The following is a 23,499-nucleotide window of genomic DNA, read 5'->3' as shown; positions in this document are numbered from 1 at the left end:
TGAACTTATGTTATATTCATCTATATTTAATCCTGCATGTGCTGAGGGGTAAATTTAATTGGTCATGGGGAGCCAGTGATTATCACAACAGCACTGGGTGTAAGGCAAAAAGCAAATGTGCTGGAGGATGTGCCGGCCTATTCAGGGTCCAGTCGCACAGCTAAGCTGAGAAGAGTGTGCTGCTTGCAATCCAGCAACAGAAACCAATTATTAAACTGTTTGTTTAGTTTTAATTCAATTACTTGCTAAATATATTTTGAAATCAGTGTGCTCTGGTAGCACAACAGCTAATATTCAGAAGGTGATTCAGATTGGGTATGAACAAAAAGGATGGATGTTATTCACTACAAAGAATTAAACATATTTTCTTACTTGAAAACTGTTACTGACGCCTTTCCAGTATTCACTGTTAAAAGATGTAATACTACTCAGTTAAACACACACATTAATGGTGACCAATGCACAAGTACAAGAGGGGAGAACATGCAAACCCCATACAGTGGGTGCTGTAAGGATGGAACGCCAGTTCTGTGCTACCATTCTACCTACTGTACATGTTAAAACTTCCATACTGAACTTTAACATAACAACAATAAATTTATACCTGTAACTTTTATTGAATTCTTTTCACTTGATTGCAGCATACATGCACACCTGACCTCTCTCTTAATAGCTGTAACTAGACGTCTGATTCTCTCGCATGAAGGACGACACCACCAGGTTTTTTAGTTTCAATAAGCTGCTACACTCCTGGCTCATCCAAGAAGATGCACTGACTTCCTTTGTTATCTTTTATCAGCGTTTTATGAGCTTTACCTCTGATTTCAATGGAACACATGTTTGGTTGAAACAACTCGATTACTGCTGTATGCAGGAGTTTTCCAAAGCACTCACTGCTAAAATGATTAGGTGTGAATAGTGTCACTGAAAATAATGAGAAGTAACTTTAGTTAAGTTAGTGCTAGAACACTAGAACAACTGTTAGGTGAGAATGGTCCTAGTCTTGGGGAGTAGTAGCTTTTGGCACAAAGCATGTATGAGTGTCATTGCCCTATAATCCTTCTATATAAAAGCGGTCGGGATTGTCCTTCCGTCCCGTGAGTGCTGCACAGGCGCAGAGTTTCACACACGCCCCGTCCATTTTGCAATGCACGATGGGACTTGTAGTTTCGTTTTTCCAGGTAAAAGATGATTTTCTACTCCAGACTGTGCAATATCTTCTTCTTCTTTCTTACTATATAAAAGCGGTCGGGATTGTCCTTCCGTCCCGTGAGTGGAAAGCATAGTGATATTCCGCTTATCATAGACTTACTACTTGCAGCTTGCGGTACGAAGCGACATGATGTGAGCAGAGTTCTGGTGCTCCCATCGTTCCCTTGCTTTTGTGCGCGATGCGCTGGAAAAATAGACAAAATTATGTCTCTGGAAATAATTAATGTTGATGGAGTACAAATGCCTCACTGCATAGTAAATATCAGGGGGTTCAAAAGGGTGACCTCAATATAGAAAAAAAGTTTAAATTTCATCACAAAAATAACAGAAACTACGATTATTAAAAGTAATACCGCTCAAATGCAATATAACCAAATTAATGAGTTTGTATAAAATATCAAATTGATCTACATATTGAATTGCCTTAAGAAGTGGTCAACTTAAAAGTCGGTCGCCTTAGAAGGCGGGTCAGCCTAGTTTAACAATATAAATGTGTCTTTTTATTTTAGATAAGTCAAACATTTTGTACATTAAATAGGACAAATGGAGATACAAATGATTTACTAGAATGCTTTTATTAAGACACACATTAAACATTACAAATGAAATACATAAAAATATAAATTGAAGACTCTACTGATAATAAATAAAAGAGAAATATTTAGGAGACAATTGCAAGTTACATTACTTTATATATACTATATATACACATTTAATAGCAAATAATTTTACAGCATTTCAGGAATGCATTGCCGATCACCTGATCTTCTACATTCAAGTGTCTCCTCTTTCAAATGAAATAGTGTTGAGGCACTGAAAACAGATCAAAATGATAATGATGAGAGAAATGAAAAAGTGAGCATTATCAACATCTGGAAAAAATGCACAGCTGGAAAAAAAAACCTCATCAACTTTCATTAGTCGCTACACATTTTTCCTGCCAAACTGTTGATTTGGAAACCATATTTTGTGCAGCAGCTTTTAAACAAAGCCATTTAATTAGTATCTTGAAAAACACAAATCCTTTCCAAATTAATTAAAACCAAGGTAAACAGTTTCTTTATAAAATTCTGTATTGCCTAAGAGCAGCACAGCAGTGCTCAGTCATTCTCTGTGTAGACTTTGCATTTTATCTCATTGCCTTTGTGCTTTTTTTCTCTTCAGGTACCTGAGCTATCCTACTACATTCCTAAGTATGTGATAGGGGAATTTGATGACTCTCATCTGGCCTCTTTGAGTGTTGTTCTGTGTGTGAGTGAGTCCTATGATGGGCTGGTGTGCCGTCCATGTCTACTTCCTGCCTAGTGCCCAGTGCTGTCAGAATGTGCTCTGGCCTCCTGCAACCTTAGAACTGGTTTAGTCAGGTTTGAGAAGGTATGGTATGGTACAAGCATTCACCATTCCTTGTAACTACATGAGAGCTACACAGTGACAAATATCAGAACTTATTGACTGTACCTTATATTTCTAAATAATATACTTACTTGCTGATGGATGAACAAGAGTGGATACATACAAAAACTCTCTTCTTACCTCATCGAATGCTTTCTACTGGTCCCAGAGTGAGCAGCTGTGGAGTTCAAGCCGAAATAAGCACCATTATCACCTTACAACTCACTTGAACACATCTGCTTTTACAAATTAGACAATCTCACTGATAATTACATGGTTGAGGATGTCAACATAAGAAAATCAGAAACATGAAACGTGTGCTGGCAATGACTGTGCAGGTTTGTTAGTTGGTACAGTTATTATGTAAGTTACTAGCAGATGCTGTATATCACTTGTAATAAGAATGAGTCGGAGACATCATAAAGAGTTGGGGAAGGCACCTGTATAATTTTATTGCCTGCAAAACTTGGTTTTTAGTAGCATGATGTGCTTAATTCCGAGTCCAGAACAGAACTGTCTGTACTGAGGCAAGATGGCAGTTTTAAAGGCCTGAAAATGAAATGACGTAATCTGAGCAGGAACTGGGAGTGGCGTCCTTGTGCCCAGAAGTAACATCATCCTTGAGGCCGGCAACAGGCGGGATTTCCCAGGAAAGGTTTGCAAGGGACTGAGAGAGATAGTCAGTACACTCCGCCACCCCCTGACCTGGCGTAGAATTACTAGTGTTTAGGCCCTTCAGCTGTTTCCCATGCGCACGTGTGTGACACTCTCAAGAAAGAGAGATAAATACAAAGTATGATAGAAATACTGTATTTTTTTTTTAATGGGCAAAGCCAACTTTGGCAAGTGCTTACTATCTGTGCCAACAGTAGCCTCTTTAGGTACGTGACAGTCCTGCCATGACTGCTGGAGCTGACTTGGTGAGAAGTTTCTTATGCATGTGCTGCAGTAAATTCTTCCAGTGTCTGACTGACCACTGTGACTGGCAAAACTGTGTGTTGAATATAATGCTTTCCAGCTTGTTTTGGTATTTGATTTGTTCTACTTAAAAGGAAAGAAGGAAAAAATCTTTTATTTTCAGCTTTCAGTAATTCTCAGGTTTACCTTAGAAGCCACTGTTACTGCCTTAAAGCTTTCCTTTTATAATCTTTAAAAATATTTCCACTTTCGATCTTCAGTGACACCTTCTGTTTGAAATAACAAATACCCATAAGATAGGGTAATGCACAAAGCAAATTATATATGTTGATATAAGTGGCATCTTTTCCTTATTTTTAATCAAAGCCAAATTATTTGATGCTAGCTGTACCCCGTAGCTCTGACCACATAGTAGTGAAACAGGAATAACTTTAAAAATCAATAAAAAAAAAAAAAAAATGTAATTCTGTCCAAGCAAAAGGTAGGTACGCTCGAACATTAATCATCGGCACTGTATCTGATCGTGTTCAGCTCTGACTGGAGAGCATCCTCCGCATGGGGAGAAAAGCATGTGGCTTGGATATCTCTGGCAATCAGCAGCTACCCTGTAAGACACATGGAGCTCTGATCTCTCTCAAAAATGTCAAACGTTAACAAACTGTAGATGATAATATGTGTTGAACAAACAGATATTGCTAACTAAGCAGGGGCAAGCTATGCTCCAACACGTGGCGAGAGGTAGACCAACTTAAACGGAGGCTTGCCCATCAGTGACGAGGTCCCCACCCTTTCCCTTCGCCCACAGCTGCTTTCTCAGATTCACTCTAAATAAATCTGAACCACAAGTGAACTATGATATCTAGTGCGATGAGAGACATTGCAAAGTTGACTTGAATGTTCAAGCAAATTATAGAAAAATACCCGATCTAAATCCATTAAGTCATGAAAAGTGGACAGACATACAGACAGACGCTGGATTGTATGTATATATATATATATATATATATATATATATATATATATATATATATATATATATACATATATATATATATATGTATGTATATATACTACTCAAAAAAATTAAAGGAACACTTTTTAATCAGAGTATAGCATAAAGTCAGTGAAACTTCTAGGATATTGATCTGGTCAGTTAAGTAGCAAAGGGGGTTGTTAATCATTTTCAGCTGCTTTGATGTTAATCAAAGTAATAACAGGTGCAGTAAAGGGGCAACAATGAAAGATCTTCCCAAAACAGGAATGGTTTAATGGGTGGAGGCCACAGACATTTTTCCCTCCTCATCTTTTCTGACTGTTTTTTCACTAGTTTTGCATTTGGCTATGGTCAGTGTCACTACTGGTAGCATGAGGCGATACCGGGACCCTACAGAGGTTGCACAGGTAGTCCAACTTCTTCAGGATGGCACATCGTGCCATTCCCAGAAGGTTTGCTGTGTCTCCCAGCACAGTCTCAAGGGCATGGAGGAGATTCCAGGAGACAGGCAGTTACTCTAGCAGAGCTGGACAGGGCCATAGAAGGTCCTTAACCCATCAGCAGGACTGACCGGTATCTGCTCCTTTGGGCAAGGAGTAATAGGATGAGCACTGCCAGAGCCAAACAAAATGACCTTCCGCAGGCCACTGGTGTGAATGTCTCTGACCAAACAATCGAAACAGACTTTATGAAGGTGGCCTGAGGGCCAGACGTCCTCTAGTGGGCCCTGTGCTCACTGCCCAGCACCGTGGAGGTCGATTGGCATTTGCCATTGAATACCAGAATTGGCAAGTCCACCACTGGTGCCCGGTGCTTTTCACAGAATGAGCAGGTTCACCCTGAGCACATATGACAGACATGAAAGGGTCTGGAGAAGCTGTAGAGAATGTTATGCTGCCTATAGCATCATTCAGCATGACCGGTTTGGTGGTAGGTCAGTGATGGTCTGGGGAGGTATATCCATGGAGGGACGCACAGACCTCTACAGGCTAGACAACAGCACCTTGACTGCCATTAGGTATCGGGATGAAATCCTTGGACCCACTGTCAGACTTTATGCTGGTGCAGTGGGACCTGGGTTCCTCCTGGTGCACGGCAATTCCCGGCCTCATGTGACGAGAGTATGCAGGCAGTTTCTGGAGGATGAAGGAATTGGCACCATTGACTGGCCCCCACGCCCGCCTGACCTAAATCCAATAGAACACCTCTGGGACATTATGTTTCAGTCAATTCAACACCACTAGGTTGCACCTTAGACTGTCCAGGAGTTCAGTGATGCCCTGATCCAGATTTGGGTTGAGATCCCCCAGGACACCATCTGTCATCTCATTAGGATGATGCCCCCCCCCCTCCCCCAACGTTGTCAGGCATGCAAACAAGCATGTGGGGGTCATACAAACTACAGAGTACGATTTTGAGTTGCTGCAATGAAATTTCGGTAATATGGACTATTTTTTCACTTTGATTTTCAGGGTGTCTTTGAATTCAGCCCTCTGTAGGTTGATAATTTTCAATTCTATCAAATCATGTGGCATCCTTTTATTCCTAACACATTACCCAGTTCATATCAGTATAGATATCCAGCATGATTTTTTTCCCATTGAGACCTGAGGTGTTTTCAAAGTGTTACTTTAATTTTTTTTGATATATCATAATTTAATGTGATAATTGATTACGTTTACTCTTTCATGACTTATGTTTTGGTTTAGTTCATATTTTTAATGTATCAATAGTTCATCCAACTCTAAAATAGCAAAGTATTCAGCTGTCGGAAAAGCAAAAAGGATGGACATGCTGATGATGATAATATTGTGAATGTTTCCAGGCCTGGAGACTGTTACTTCAAAGTTTATATATGTACATATTTCCTCAGACCTGTTAATTCAAATTCAGTGTATTGAGGAACACTGGCAAAAATGGCAAAAACCAACTCTCAGTGGGTGCCATTTGATTATTGGGCTCACTTATGCACACATTCAAACTCACATACGGCCAGTTTGAGACTGGTAATTGACATAGCATGCACATCTTTGGAGAAGTGGGAAGTAAACGGGAGAATCAGAATGCTTATGGGTATGAGGTGAATGATCAAACACGTAAACTCCATACAAACAGTGATGGCAGGATCAGAACTTTGCTGCTGTAACCTGTTGGGCAGCAATGTTAGGCATTATCCCACTGTCCTTTCCTTGAATTTAGATAATGAACTTAATTCTTTAAAATGATCCTTAATGAATTAATAATTGTCCTCTTGTACCTTGCTATAAATTTGCCAATTACCCGAATAAGCAATAGGTAAGTAACTCAAGTCAAGGTTTTTGAACTCAAGATGCCCTTTGAGTAGAAGACATGTAAATAGGGGGGCATATTACCCGCTTAAGATTGCTGTACCAGTAAGACACTCTATATATCAGGGTTGTTTTATTTAGTAAGAGATAATATCTGGGTGTCCTACAAGTCCTCAAAATATGTAGGAAGGGAAGATGGTTGATTTAAACTTGATTTAAAATAATCACAGCCATTTGGCTTTTCGTTCATTAATGTAATGTCATGTATTCATCTTTAATGTATCTTTTATTTCAAGCAGTTTCTACATCATTTATTATTCCAAGCAGAATGTATCTCACTGTCTCATTTTGTTACAATTAGAGTGCTTGTTTCCAGACAGTGAGTGCATTAGGCACCCCTCCATTTTCTAACCCACTTATCCTGTGCAAGGTTACGGAAAGCCTACACCCATCCTTTGAGTGCAAGGTAGGAATAAACCCTTGGTGTGTTACCAGTCCATTGTTGTTGGACTGTTCATTGGTCTTAAAAATGACATATTTCATGTTTCTGTCATTTTCACTTTGACAAGTGTCTGCATTTGAATCAGTTTTAAAAAAGCCTTCAAGTCACTGGTGTGTCCAATAATCTTGGCCTTTGGGACAACAAATATGCCACTGAACCAAAGGTTCAAAATGCAAACTGGATAAAAATGGTTTGTATTTGCTAAAAATACAAAAAAAAAACCAATAACATTAAGGTGTGTTTTTGGAATTACTGAATCAATGGAATGTCTGGAACTTATACTGTATGTCAAATAAGTGTGGTTGACTTTATATATGGCATTGCCTTTATATAATTCCTGAAATCACTATTGGTACAAAAAAATCAATTCATTATTTTGCTAAATATGCAGACAATTAAAATTTGTAAAAATAAATACTGTATATAACAAAAAACATGGTAAATGTCTCTTTTTAGAATAAAATCACTTTTCATGTTTCAGATAAGCAATAATATTGAGACAAATGCATAACATAGCATAACATTCTCATACCTGCCTTTTTCAGTTCACACAGAGACCTTATTACTATCACTATGGCCAGCTAAATTGACATTCAGAGGTATCTCAAAATGCATTTTAAGACATATGCATTTAAGAAATGTTAAAATAAATTACAGATGTCTGAAAACACACTTATTTCAAGATATCTTAAAAACACATTTTAAGATATTTCAAAAAGATCTCAGGATATCTTGAAATGATCACAGCACATTTTGAGATGTCGCAAATGCAATTCATGATATCTTGAAATTTTGTTTCTGTGCATTATGGGGTATATCAATTACATTTCAAGATATTTTAAAATAGGCCCATAGTCATGTTGAAATATCTCTATTGCAAGTCACAATATCTCAGAAAGACTTTTCTGTAAAATGCCTGTGTTTTCAATGCAACTTCCTATATATTTTAAAATATCTTGAAATGCATCTGAGGTCTCTCGAAATGAGCAGTGAGTTATTTTATGATATCTGCAAATACATTTGAGCTATCTTAAAATGCATTTCTGATACCTCAAAGTAGTCTGAATGTTATTTTGAGATATCTGGAAATGTAGCCAATTTATATTACAGTGTACTGTATTTCAGATATCTTCATATTTTCCTCACATTTCACTTATCCAAAATACATTTTAGATATCTCAAATTCATTTCATTATATCTTAAATTAGGTCTCTGCTCCCTTCCATGGATCTTAAAAATTATTTCATATAATATTTTAAGATATCTTTTAAAATATATTCATTTTGATACCTGAATATCATTGCATCTACAATACAATTCAAATCCATTTGTTATCTTAAAATAACGTCCTTCTCATTTTATGACATTTCAAATATATTTCCAAAAATCATAAAATAGACAGAAAATCCAGTTTAAACAATAGTGATATGAGATATCTCAAAAGGAATTTTAGATATCATAAAATGCATGAAAGGTTCATTTGAGATATTTCAGAATGTATTTGATAAATCTTGATAAGGACAGGCAGTTTTTTTGAGAGACATTAGAAAACATATTTGAGGTTTCATAAAGTGCATTTGAGATATCCCAAAATGTATTGCACATACCTTAATATGTGCTGTTCACAACATTTTAAGATGGCTGTAATTTGTTTTGAGAAATCTCTAAATGTCAATTTGTTGCTGCCATACTATCAGCACTGCACAAATTGGCATCAGTTCATCACTGGGCACTCTCATATGTACGCAGTCACACTCACACAGGGCTACTTTACAATTGCTAACTAACCTAACAGTTCCATATTTTGGGGTATAGATGTAAAACAATCAATAGAGACATGAAGATGATATGAAAAATCCCCACAGAGAACAACTACGTATGGGTTTTGAACCTAGGACCCTGGATTTTAGAACCCACAACAAATTAAATATGTATTTGTTTGCTTTGTTTTGTAGGGGGTTTCTGACTTCTGTAAGTAAAATGCAAGCTTTGTTTCTGTAATTACGGAGGAGGCCATATATGTAGTACAGCCTTCCAGACATTCATGTTAGTTGTGGCAGAGGGATGTCATTTAAGACTGATTGCAAAATTCCTTTTCACTTGTCATCTTTATTGTGCTGTTTACAATGAACCTGATGGGTTTTTTTATAGTGCACAGAGGAATCATTGAAACTTTAATGCAAGTCCCTGGCACCTGCTTTCATGATCAATGCAACTCTGGAGGCTAAAAGCAAGCATTTTCCTGGTAATATTTACGTAGTGAGAAATAACTTCCATTTATGCTTCTTTCTCAAAGTACAAATCAAGAGAGCAGTGGTTGTTTCTAAAGGCACTCTGTAAATAGAGTACATAGGTAAATGTAAGATTTAAAATATTTAAAAATATTAACACTTCCATCTCTAACCCATTTAATCAATCTATCTAGTTTAATTTTTGGGATAACAGGCTGCTTCAGCCTGTCCTGGTAGCATTGTATGCAATGCAGGAAACAGCCATGGACAGAGGACTTCAGAATTTGCTTTATCCAGCATTGCATGACCTGTACCCACTCCTAATACTCCTAATATTATGTGGAATGTTAATTTAATTCAAGATATTAAATCATTCTTTTTAGACATAATTTGTGTGTCAAAGGAATCAATTACAGAGTGACTGAATCATACAGGAGTAGCAACTCATGCAGTAGATACTGGCTTTGGATCAGACAATTTACTAAATGTCCCACAGGGTTAATTTAAGACAGCATACATATTACTCTGTTCATAAGAATTATTTATGACTGCCTTGAAATTACTTCACTTCTTTTGTCCTGTGTCTCCTGACTCACTGATACGAGAAATCTCCCACATACAGTATGATATACCATTCAAATCATCTTGATGTCTAGTTATGCAAGACATTGAGCCATTATGGGGTCCCGGCCCCCCATTTTTGACCCTGAAGACCTGCAAAGCAATTATTTTTAGGCCATTTTTGTAAAATATTTTGTGCTGCAAATTACACCCTTTCGATAAAGAGAAAACCATTAGGTGTCTTCAACAAAAATGATCAGAAAGACTTGAAGCTGTGAATGCCATATCAGCTGACCCCTGGGGTTCACCCCTCCTAATGGGAAACAAGCGGTCAAAGTTACTCCTTTTCACAAAACTTCCAAAAATTGGGGATCAGCAATACAGTATAGGTACGTGAGCTGCTAATATAAGCTATTTCAAAGCTGCTGATCACGAATATGATGATATTTTTGATATTTGATTTTTTACTAGAGGCCTTAGCCCTCTAAGACACTCCCAGAAGTTTTAACATAACCATGTGATATATAGTTTTAGGCAATTTCAAGGTCAGTGATTTTGATTATAATTATGATGTTATTTTTCATTTTGACCCCCTATGGACCTCTAACTGAAGGGGAAAAAAACGAAAAATTATAATTACAAATATTTAGACTTTAAACATTTAAATTAAAGCAAACATTTTAATAATTCAAATTTTTTATGTAACTTTTCTTGTTTAATATGTACTTCAACCTCAGGAAGCAAATCATTACATTTATTATGAACATCCAAAATTAAGTTGACTTAATGCTAATTTAGAGTTTTACAATTTCTTTGTACTGTCAAAATAGAACAACATTTTACAACAAAAGAGGAATGAGCAGATCATACCTGTTCCTTGAATTGTTTCTTTTTTCTGTCAGTTAGCTTTGGAGCTAAGTGCATTAAGGGATGCAAGGCAAAAGCCTAAAAAAAAAAAGAGTAAAAACTTTTGAACTATATTCTTTGCAAGCAATCATCCATCCATCATCCAACCCGCTATATCCTAACTACATGGTTACGGGGGTCTGCTGGAGCCAATCACAGGGTGCAAGGCAGGAAACAAACCCCGGGCTGGGTGCCAACCCACCGCAGGGCACAAGCAATCATATTTATCAATATGTAGGGTGTGCTTTAATATTTCTGTATATTTTTTTAAATTATGACAGACCTTTGCAGAGATAACCACAAAAATTCCTGTGATTCATATTAAGTAATTATGCCTAGTTGTGTAACACTGCCTGTTTTCTGGGTGATGAGGACACTTAGAAGTCACATTGCTTTACCGTCCAGCCTCACACTAGTGTTGTACTACTAGCCAATTACTAGTTTTCTCCTTTACTCTGCCTTAGTTTACTTCTCACTTTCAGTCCTCCACCTCTTGCTAGCTCACTCCTGTTTGACACACCCCTCTGCCTTCCTTTATGCCATTCTTTTGTGCTGTAGGTGACTGAACAAGATGTCATATAATGTTTCGCGTTACACTGCAGGTATTTCAAAACTTACAGGCTGCATATGTGTAATGACTTCAATGAAGGAGTAACTACGTTCTGATTTTAACATTGTATGATCAGATTTTCTTCCAAACTCTAATATTAGAGACATCAGTTAGGGCTTGTATTAAGGCCCCACTCTGTCTTGAGTCTTTCTCGTGCCCTTGAAATGCACCACTATGGTGGCTTATTTGGCCCTGGCAGCCCTTTACAAATAGCATAAAGCAATGACCAAATATCCAGCCACTGAAAATATTCAGCTGAAAGTATAAAAAAAATGGCACATTCAATATTTGGCTGAATGAGTAAAAGTGCCTAATGTATGACACTGTCTTCATGTTTTATATAGAATAATGAGTGCTACATCACACTACACTGCACTGAGGTCAGTGGACGCCATCTTTAGAGTATTGTACTGTACTGTACTAGCATTGACATACTATGAGAAATTGCTTTTAGTACTGGCTATAAAAGCAAAAGAAATGGGACAAAAGAAGTGGAAAGGGGAAAGAATCCTAACACAACACAACAAATAAGGAGGGCTAGTTAAATTAGCAGATCTCAATAAAAAATATGGTTCCAAATGATTTCGGAAGGGAGCAGACACTCTGACAGGCTAACTTTGCTCACAGCTTAATACTATTTATTTATTTGTTTTCATTTAATGTCCTCTTTGAAAAGACTGACTTAAATAATTAAAGGGCATTTATTAACTTGCCAGTTCTGTAATTTACATTCATTGAAAGCATAAATCAAAAGTGAAATTGATTTCATTTAAAGTTTATGCAATAGTACACAAACAAGGTATTCGCTGTTTAGTTTTTTTCACAAATTTATCTTTGGCCAAATATGTTCATTTTGGTACATCACTAGTAATGATTGTACAGTATGTATCAATATAGTGTGTGGTAATATTTTGTTGTTAAATGGTTTTAATGCTATTCCTTATTTAATAAAAGTGAGGTGAGTTATTATATATATTATAGTATGTTAGTTGAGAAAATAAGTAAATATTTTTGGTCATACATACCCCAGGTTTAGGTTGATGCCTTGAATCTTTAACTTTAGAGTAGTGGAACAAGAACTAAAAAAAAACCAAAATAATATTATTCTAGAGTTTATTCCATCATCAAATATAAATTTAACAGTGAACTGCTTCTTTGAATACAAAAGGAGGTTTAAAAGAGAGAGCATGTTTCTCTTGTTTCTGCAGCCCTTCTACAGCCCAAGAGCACTTCTGTAGTTTGCACTCCTGTGCTGTGAAAACATCCGCCACAGATAAAGCCCATCTCTTCATTTTCTCTCTTTCAACCTTCATTTACGCATCAAATAAACAAAACTGCTTCATCTACTGTATTAATTTCTAGTAATCAAAGTACGTATGTCCACTTACCCTTTTGTAAACATCTTGCACATGTTTCTAGGAAAAAATATAATTTAATGTAAGTCTGTGAATTTACTTTTACCTGTGAATGAAAATTGTATTTAGAATAGTTTCCAGAAATAATTTCTATCATCAAAATGTAAGCTCTGAGTATTTTACTTGACAAACCAACAATGTAAAACATAAAACCTTAATGTCCTTAATGTCCTTAATGTCCCAGTATGCGACCACAGCCCAAACAAGAGATAAAAAATTCTCTATAATCTATGTAGGGTCTGTTTATAGTCTCCATAGGGAGGCATCAAGATGGAGAAGTCTGAAAAGCTATAATGTGAGCTCCTGTGGCTAAGTCTCTAGAAGAGCCGGATGAATTTAATGTTCTTGCCCGCTTCATGGAGCTTCATGGCTGCCTCAGTGTCACAGTATCTGATACTCTATTGGATAATCTATGAGAGTTTACCAAGAATAAATAGAATAATGGCCTTAACAGCGAGGTATGTAACAAACCACTAGGGTGGTAAGAAACTGGCAAAGTGCCCAAGAATAGTTTTAGTGAAAAGGACCAGGAGATGATCAAAAGGTACAGAATCAATGTCAAAAAGGAGAACAAGGGTCAATAATACTAGAAGATAAAACTAGAGTGAGGAACTAGAGGAAGAGAACAAAACAAAACCACAAGTCAAAAAGTTACAGAGGCCAAAACCAGAGAATCAATTCTGATGTTAGGGCCTGATTGAAATGCAACTAAGTAGCATTAAACAGAATGAGAGACTTTGCATCCACTGAGGGGTAACTGAAAGTGTGAACATTGCAATTTATATGTCACATCCCATAACATTACAGGTATAACTGATGTAATTATGTGATCAAACCAAAGTGTCATGTAAATGACAAAAATCAAGACAGTAATTTCAACTCAAAGTACAAAACTAATAACAAAATTAGATTTTTAGCCATTAACAACACTAAATACACACAGTGGCACAAAAATTGAAGTGGATTTGAGTGAGAAATATGAAAGTGTGAGCAATCCTAAGCTTTTCTTTTTATTTCAAAACCTTCCAAAATAAATACAATAAATCATTTTTTAAGAAATTAGATTTAACTATAACCTCATTTATTTGGAATTTAAAACATCCACGTATTCAATGGGCAACCCTACAAAGACCTAAGGTGGAAGGAGGGATGGTTCTAGCTAACTTTCAGTTTTATTACTGGGCAGCAAATATACAAGTTATAAAACCATGGACATGGACAAAAATAGATGAACATACACAGGCTTGGTCCGCAATAGAAATAAAATCCTGCAGTACTTCTTTATATTCCTTGCTTTGTACCCCAATGAATGCAAGTTATCACCAATATACTAACAACCCAATTGTGCTTCAGTTAATCAGATTATGGAACAAATGTAGGAAATATTTTAAGGAAAAATCTTTCTTTCTTTGACTCTGGCAAGGGGTACAGGACCTTTAGCACTCCCACCGCTAGATTCAGGGCCAGTTTTTACTCAGAGATCAAAAGTCCATCCAAAAGCTGCTTTTACTGCAGTGAATGTACTTGATATGTGTTTCTTATTCACAGCAACTGATGTTGTTTGTATTTATCATATGATGTTGCTATTCCACTATCTGGTATACTAATGCATTGTTATACATGCATTTTTGTACATTTCATAGTTTTTCCTCATTAGGAATGAATATGCTGTTTATGTGGTTTATTTTTTATTTTGCCTTAGTCTGATTGAGTTTCTTATTGCTGCAATTCTGTATGGAGGCATCATGTGATCGTAATTGTTGTGCCGATGTCTTCACAGAAGTAATAAATTATAAACGCGATTGTCACTTTACACATTATCCCCAGATAAATGACGCTTACTGACAACACTTCCTTATCATAGTTTCAAAATTCATGTAGGCCCTAGAGCTAAGTTATTTTTGTGATTTGATATTAACTCCTGTTTAACATCTAGCCCTGATGTTTTGGTCCCCGTCCTTTTCTGATTACACAGTTTGGACCCCCTGCTTTATCTGACTACATCACATTTCTTATCTAACCATCTGGTCATTTTCACTCTCTCTCTCAATGATCCTTAGACATGCTTTGCATTCCTACACTGTCAATTGTCTTTGAAAGATGAGCAAGTAAAAATCTCATTATACTGAGCACACATCACCAACGTGAACTTGTTATTCTCACATCTTTCTTTTAGTGGTGTGTTTGAGTATATAGAGAGATCGTAAAAGAGCCCTCTTAAGTAGCACTCAAGTTCTTTATCAAGTCTTATGCCGAGAGGTAATGATATCCATTTGAGATGCTGTTAAGGTTTCACCATCTTCTGTATCTAATAGTGCCATGTCTTTGCCAGCTAAACAGCAACTGCAGCCATGTTTCACATCTTCTTCAACACACATGGCAAACCACCTTATCGTTAGTTGCTTGCAGGCAAAGAGGACTTCTTGATGCTTGAAGGGGTCAAGACTGACTGACAACAAAGTTTATATCTTGGGGATAAAGGGCAAAAATGGTTGGAAGCATAAGCAGGTTAAGTTAACTGCTTAGGGTCATACACTGAGACAAAGGAAGGCATCAAATCACAAACTTGTGGGATAAAGTTCAGTGCCTTTACTACAGAACACAGCCTGTGTGATCATGATGATGGATGAATAGAAGGTTAGATGGATGACACAAAATACATTACCTGACTTCCAGACTGTAATAATTCATAGAGTTCTGTCAGGATACTAGACATCTGAGAAGAGCAGAATGAAATCAAATCAGTTTAACTGAGGATGTTGATTTGTAGCAAGACTTGTGAACATGATTTTATTGTATAAATTCAATTAGTCATTGGAACTTTGACACTCAGCACACAGTATTTTCATATTAAACTTAGACTATTAAACTAATAAAGAAATTGACATACATGAAACACTTTCCTGCTGTACCTTAAAAAGGACATAAGCATTTAGTTTTAGATCAACATTCTGTTTTGTCTTGGGGAAGAATAAAATAAGAAAGGACATGTTGAATAATGTCAGTTCCCACAATGCACTATGGTAATGGAAATTTTATATAATTTCAGTGCTTTAAACTTATTGCTACCCTACTGTATCTTGTACTACACCTTATCCTTCCCAATTATTTTCTCAAGATTCTAACAAAGTTCCAAGAACATTCACTCCACCTAGTACAATTAATTTCTTTAGCCAATAGTAACACTATAACAAAATTTCACTTAGCTAATTTTGGACATGTACATGTAGGGAAGGACTATTTCTTTCTTGAACACATTTTCTCTTTCTTTCTGTTGATGTCCTTGAGGAATTGTTTAATTATTTAAACTCAATGTGAGAGGTGAAAAAAATCACTTTGCTGATAACTTTGAAAGGTTTGAAAGTCTGTGGTGATCCTTGTATATACTGTAGATATATATATATATATATATATATATATATATATATATATATATATATATATATACTAGGGGGCAAAGTCCCCGATCACTTCACTTGCCCACCCCCAACCAACCTGGGGGGGCTTCATGCTATCCACTTTGTGTCTCTGCTGCTTGTGTTGTGAAATTGGTTCAGCTGCTGGCTTGCTGCTGCTGCTACTGATCTGCGTGTTCTGCTTGTCGCGCTGTGCATCGATCAATTAAAAGGTTGTACAGCAGCTGTCCTTCTGTCTTACATATTTGTCTTGCAGGACATTAAAGTGTCTCTGAGAATTTGTTTGTAAGTATGGTGTGACATGTAAGTAGTCTCCTGGGACATCAAAGTGTCTCTCTGAGATGATGGCATCTCAACCCAAGATTTTTTATTATATATATATATATATACTGTATATATATATATGTATATATATTATATATATATATATATATATATATATACACTCCCTTTCAAAGACTAGTGACACTGATTTATTTTAGTTGTTGTAGCAGTGCATGTGTATGCTATGATTTATTGTTTTTATCAGTTTTGAATTATTATTTTTCATATTTTAGTTTATTTCTGATTATTTTATTTATTATTGGTTCATTGTGTACTGTCCCTTTAATTTGCTTAGGTTCCATTTTCTTTACAGATGGTTCCCCAGGGTGTGGGCTCCATACTTATGTGGCTCTGCTAGATGTCTTCAGTGTAGTTACTTTTTGTTAGCTTAATATTAGAGTTTGGTGGCAATTTTGACATCACATGCTAAGACTTCTCGAATCTCTCAAATGACACTAAAACATTGGCAGTTAAGTATCTAACATTTATTTAATAACCACTTAAGTTTGTTCTAAGTTGTGGTATTTTCAAAAGGAAGGAAGTAAAACCGTTCATTTCCCTTGGTACATTTTTGGCATACAATTTGGTAGTAAGTTACACACAGAGGTTATTTTTTTATTAACCTATTCTTTTATTTAGTAATTGGTGTACAATACCTTTTCATTGTTGCTGTCTGATGTCCATTGTTTAGAAATAAATGGCAGTTTCTGAAAAAGAATGGATTTTGCTCATTTGGCCACTGCTTAAAATTATATAGGTGTTAATCATCTGAAATCTAAATTTTAAAACAAGTGAATAAAATTACCTCTGAAGGAGAAAGACCATTAAACTCATATTTGAAAGACCAAGGATGACCTGTTTAAAAAATAATAATAATTAAACATCCATCATCATTCCATTTAATATCATTTTAAAAACAAACAAAACAACAAAGAATAAACTTTCTCAATCCCACTTAACTATACTCTTCTAAAATTTGTATCAATACTGTGATATAAAATTACTCAGAGTGTCGCAGAAAACATATCTACATTATACCTTTACCAAATTGTTTTAAAATTGATAAGCATAGGGAAAACATGACCAAGAAATATAATAGTTGGTCTTTACTTTAGAATGATTTTCAGAACACAACAAATTAAAATGTTTGTCAGTAGAACTATGTATGTCTCCAAATCTGTTTTAAAGTCTTGTTTCTATTCCTGAGACACATCTAGCTGTGACATAAATATGGATACTGTATAGTCGACTGACTAAAAAAAATGATACCAAGTCCAGTCTGTCCTAGGGAAAAGAAAACTTTGAAGGACTAAACCCACCCCAGGTAAGTCCTGGAATCAACATACAGTAGTTACGATTCTCTACACTTTTTCTACTGTTCCGTTGATATGTCTTTTTTGTATTATGGAGACCAAAACAGCACATATTATTCCAAATGAAACTTAAATAAGCATAACTGCCCTTAACTTGTACCCTGTGCAACTGGCTACAAAATGTAAAATACTGCTAACCTTCTTAATTGCTTCTGTACATTGTATTGATTAATTTACTTTCAAGTTTTGAACCTCCTATTGTGTACTGAAATCAAACCTTTTGACTTTACTCACATTAAAATTCATCTGTCACACATTTTCCCAACTCTGAACTCTGTCCAGGTTCACCTTTAAAAAGATACACATCCACACTCACAATTATACTGTATGTACAGCTATTTCAATGACATCTAGTATCTGTTGCTCCTGAAATCTCAAAATAATTGTCATTCCAAGACAGTCATTTACATTCAGGAAATCATTTTTGAAGTTACACATATTCCATGATAAATATGAACACTTGCACTCTGAAAAAGCAATTAAATGTGTATGATATCCATAAATGAAGATTAATGAGTCCAGGTAAATAAATGTTTACATGACAGTTATTCTCACAATCACCGCCAAAGTGCTGTGCATCAGACTAACCAAAGATATATCATAACTTGACATGACCAGGTTATGGTGATTGTGGATGTTTATACTGCCATAACAGTGCAACAAGAGTGTCTTGATGATGTATTTATATTTGTCTGTAAGAGGGCTGATGCTCATCTAGATTTGGGGAGTCCAGAGAACAACATCAGAGGAAGCAGATTAGTGGATCATAACGCAAGTCATTGAAGGACCTATGTCAGAACTTTTCCCCATGTACTGTTGACTTGATGTGGTTGAACTCAGTTAATGGCAGCCATTAGGATATCTGCCATTGACTGCTTGCAATCAGCAAATGTGTTTGATCTGATATCTGTAATCTTTAATGGTGACTCCTATTTTACCACTGATTCTTTTGACCATTGTATTCAGGCATGGATATTGCATCAATAAAGACAAAATCAACAAAATGTTTTCAAAACATGAATGGATGTACAATTGCCTATGTTAGTGAATATCTTCTTCTGTTTATTTAGGTCGGCTGAATGACTGGATCCTGAGGAGATCTTTCCATCCATTTTGATAGATCTTTCAGGCTCTTTCCTTTTTTTAATGTCCATCTGTAATAGACGTTTGTAACTTCGAATACAAACAAAAACGTTTGTCGGCACCCTGCCGTAGTGTACATTTTTCCTGGACTGCTGTCAAGAGAACATCCACCAGACATTTACAGATCCAAACTACAGCTGCACATTTGACTGACTGAAGGAGAAGTTGCCTAAGGCTTGGTTAAATGTGCCACAGGACAGGACCATATTTTGCTACTGTAACACTTCACGTTGTCATCTATAACCACTTCAATCCCCAACTCAGATGATATTGTCTTATACTAATGGCCCCCAATTACAGCCTGATTACAGCTACTAAGTAACCTTTTATTAGGGTTTGAACATATTTCTATCTTACTATTATGACTGTGTAGAAAGAAACAATCATAACTGGTTATAGATTAATGTTGAGGTGAGTAAATCAGAGAAGCAAACTAAAATCAATTCCAGTGAGTAAGAAAATGCAGATTTTAACACAGCCCAAAACAAGCAGAAATCATGGTGAGAGTGTGAGGAGGCAGGAAGTCAGTTAATATTTATTAGTCGATACGAAAGACAAGAATCACGGTTCGGGAACCAAAACAACTCACAACCAATGGAATATAATAAGACACACAGCAAGCTCTTAGAAGTAATCTTAATGCACGGACAATTTGGAAATGACATCATGTGACATGCATCTCCAATCATTAGCAACAACCTAGCAAGTGCACAACAAAAATGGCAGTGTTTATACAACAAAAATAATTCAAAAGTATGTAAATAAAATCCCAGTTGCTCAAGAGTGAATGCTTAAACCAAACAACATTACCAAAAATGTTCTGAGTGCATAGTTTTAAGTTAATGTAAGATTTATAAAGGAATTTGATGTGAGACCTAGTGTACTGTATGTATGGTTCAATATTTTTCGTGTGTCCACAATTTTTGCTTTGTCCACAATCAAAGTTGTATCCATGAGGCCCCAGATCTCTGGTCCTAGCACCTGGTGTTGGGGCTTTAGCCTGTTGGGTACTTGTTGTAGGCCAGTGCCCTGCTGACCTGTATTTGGCATCCTTAACCCTGCCTAACTCTTACACAAAACCCCTAAGATGACACCCCTCACTTTAACCTTTGAGACCAGAAAAATGTACAAATCTAGATTATTATAAAACGTTTTATCATAGGTATTAAAGCACAAAATAAAATACAATGATAAAAGATTAACTGCAGATCATATCCATTATAAGGTATAAATAATAAAGTAAATATCACTCTTACGATAATTCAACAGGGATGGCATTGGTTTAAACCTCCCTTTCAGTCTTCATGGTGATCTCCAACATTTCAAGTCTCATCAAGTTTTTATTTAGTAATTCTTGACGCATCTGTTTCTTAATTAATGTTTTTGTCCTGCACAGGACCTCTGCTAAAGTGGTGTCTTCAAAAAGACAGTTTTATTTTGTTAAGTCTTAAAAAATACATATATCTACATGATTAATATTTACTTATTTCATATTATATAACTAACACGTATAAGTAAAAAAAAAAAATAATTTCTGTTTTGAAATAATTATTTAATTATTTCAGCATATAATACTCAAGCAATAAAAGAACTTTATTTTTTTGTGCAGCATTTAAAAGAGGAACTGCGTTTTTGTGATTTTAACTGATACTCTTAACTTTGTGTTCCGCTCATTGCTTGATTTTCAAATGATCCAGCCTAACAGTCAAGTCTGGCGATCTCCAGTTCATTTATGACCCAACTCAGGCCTTAGGCTGAGCTTTCACTGGTGGGCCAGGGTGGACTATTTTCTTAATTATAACAGGAAAATGGATGAATGTCTAAATATTCAAATGCTGTAAATTCTAAAACATGTGACTATATGAAGGCTGTCAAAGAACAAGTTCATTTTATACCTTTACAAGCTTATTAATTAGTGGTGATGCCTTCTGTTTCAGAGGACCCTTCCTCTCCTCTTCTGGTAACTTTTCTTTTTCAGATTTAAAATAAAATTGTAAACGCTATATTAAACAATTACATTCTTTATTCTTATGTTATGGAAAGTATTTTTCCGCTTTAAAATGGGCTATTTCTTTCCTATGAAAAAATACATTTACATCGTATGAAAATTTAAACATAAATAAATAAATATTTCTTATAAGTAATACTGGCGGACTCACTCTTAATCAGTTATTCAAGAAAGGTGAAATAAGCAAAAAGTTCTTTCTTTCAGTGTTGACGCATTAAAGACACTACGCATGTCTTGCATGTACTTCAGTACCATGGATAAGTACCACTTGTCTTTATTTTTAAGCCAACATTACTGTTTATAGTTAATGAAATCTGCGACTGGTAATCTGCTAATTATCTAATTTTTTCAAAAAGATTTACTCCGAAATAAACACACTTTTAATGTTAAACGTTTTTTGCCACGTGAGTTTTTCGAATTACAGCCTTATACTTTTATTTTCCATATAAAGCAAATACAATGCAATGTTTATTGCTGCTTGTTTTTTAAGTTAGAATTAAATCGTATAGCTGAAAAAATGAGAAAAATGTAGGCGGATAATATTGGTAACATTGTTTACAATGTCAGCAACTGCAATGCTATTTTATAAACTTCGTATGATTTATCTGGTATGTGTTTTACTGTCATTGGAAAAGCTGTCGCCGTGGCCTTGTCTGCAGAGATTACTAAAAGCATTCGTCTTAATCAGTGTTCGGTTTTCAATGCTGTACCAATCAATAAACTCCTGAATCAATGTATCGTAAACCGCTTTGCAGCCCCATTAACACGCCATTATCAGAGGGAATAAGGAGGAAGCTCCGACCACGTTTGCGTGGTAACTCAGAACTAATGGGACGTCCACACAGGCAAGACCACAAAAGTACAGGGGCGCAGCACATTTATCTTCCCATGTGAAAGCAAACATTGTTAAAGATTGAATAATCGTGAATAAAGTATTTGGTGGAAAACAATAAGATTTGTGTCTTACATGTAAAATTAGGTTCCACATACTGTATAGTTTATATGCATTGAATTGAAATGAAATGCATACAATAGCGCATTTGTGTTTACTCGCTGAATTCTTTAAAACAAAAAAAGGGAGAACGGCTTATATAAATTTTAGCATGCATGTTGCAAAGCAACATAAGAACAAAATGAAAGAGAAAACAGAAGCAACAAGTTGTCTTGCGGTGTATTTATTACGAGAGAAACCCACGTTTAAACGGACGGCGAATAATTAACGATCTTTTGATCTCAACCAGGGTTAAATTATTCCACTTACCTCTCGAATTCATTTCAAAATCCTAGAGGAACAGTTTAGATAAGAGGGAGTTCTGTTAAAAAAAATAATCCCGATGGCTAGCTACCCCCTGCCATAGTAAACTCGAGTGCATATTGACACGCATACCCACTCGTACCACGGAATCTGCTTAGGGCTTTGTGTCCCAAATCTACAGTGCCCGGATCAATATGTTCATTAATATTTCACTGCAGAACACTTTGTTATATAATTCTACCAACTACTTCTTGATCATTTGAATAGAAAGTTTCTTACCCGAACTTTGAGGTAAAGTGCAGAGGCAGCAGATGATGAGATAAAGCTTTATTTGGCTCCTCATATTGAGTGCTCTCATGTTCTGGCTTTCAAGAGCTCTCCAGATCGAGCAACAGTTCAACATTTTTCACACTCTACCAGTGAGCCAAGTAGAAAACGAAGCTGTTGCAGCACTGCCCTTAGATACTTTAAAGCCCCTTCACTCACTATAAAGTGCGCTCTGTGTAGGAGGCAGACCAATCAGCACCCTGTTGGAATCCCTTGCTCTTCATAAATGTCATGATGATTCCTATTTATGGGACCACTAACTTTTTCCGGTAAGTGGTCAGCTGCGCAGATTTATCTTACTGTGAAATCTAAAATGTCCTTAGAGCAATACTTAAGTGAAAACTGAACAAAGTGTTCAGAGTACTGATGATGAATTTAATTTATCAACAGCTATACCCTGCTAAGGGAATTCATAAAAACAAATTACTTTACAAATGACCATTTGTTTTTTAAGTTAGATGATACAGATTATGGAGGGTTTAGCATGATATATACAGATGCATTCATTGTGCGTAAAACAAAAAATGAATGTTATCAGCTTTAATAGGAAACTAAATGAAACAAGTATCATCGACTGGCAGCCTCCAAACAGGCTGTGCTTTTAGAAAATAATGCCTTAAAATG

At 35.9% G+C, this 23,499-nt stretch overlaps 1 protein-coding gene across 2 annotated transcripts; it reads right to left on the bottom strand.

Moving 5' to 3' along the window:
• Nucleotides 1-1,825: 1,825 nt before the first annotated feature.
• Nucleotides 1,826-22,971, bottom strand: nms (neuromedin S). 2 transcript variants are annotated; one of them, XM_039746086.1, is made up of 9 exons: nt 22,828-22,971; nt 17,575-17,624; nt 17,426-17,476; nt 15,695-15,745; nt 13,003-13,029; nt 12,640-12,693; nt 10,969-11,043; nt 2,746-2,782; nt 1,826-2,025 (listed from the first exon to the last, which is right to left on the bottom strand). In XM_039746086.1, exons 1-8 carry the CDS (start codon nt 22,949-22,951, stop codon nt 2,747-2,749), a joined length of 468 nt encoding a protein of 155 aa, XP_039602020.1. In that variant the 5' UTR covers nt 22,952-22,971; the 3' UTR covers nt 1,826-2,025; nt 2,746. The 2 variants fall into 2 exon arrangements, with proteins under 2 accessions (XP_039602020.1, XP_039602019.1); XM_039746085.1 differs by lacking the exon at nt 2,746-2,782.
• Nucleotides 22,972-23,499: the final 528 nt, after the last annotated feature.

This window comes from Polypterus senegalus, chromosome 2 (assembly GCF_016835505.1).
Source record: "Polypterus senegalus isolate Bchr_013 chromosome 2, ASM1683550v1, whole genome shotgun sequence".
In the NCBI taxonomy this organism is placed as follows: Eukaryota; Metazoa; Chordata; class Cladistia; order Polypteriformes; family Polypteridae; genus Polypterus; species Polypterus senegalus.
Note: the sequence above shows the minus strand (reverse complement) of the source record. Positions and strands in the feature narration are given on the sequence as shown.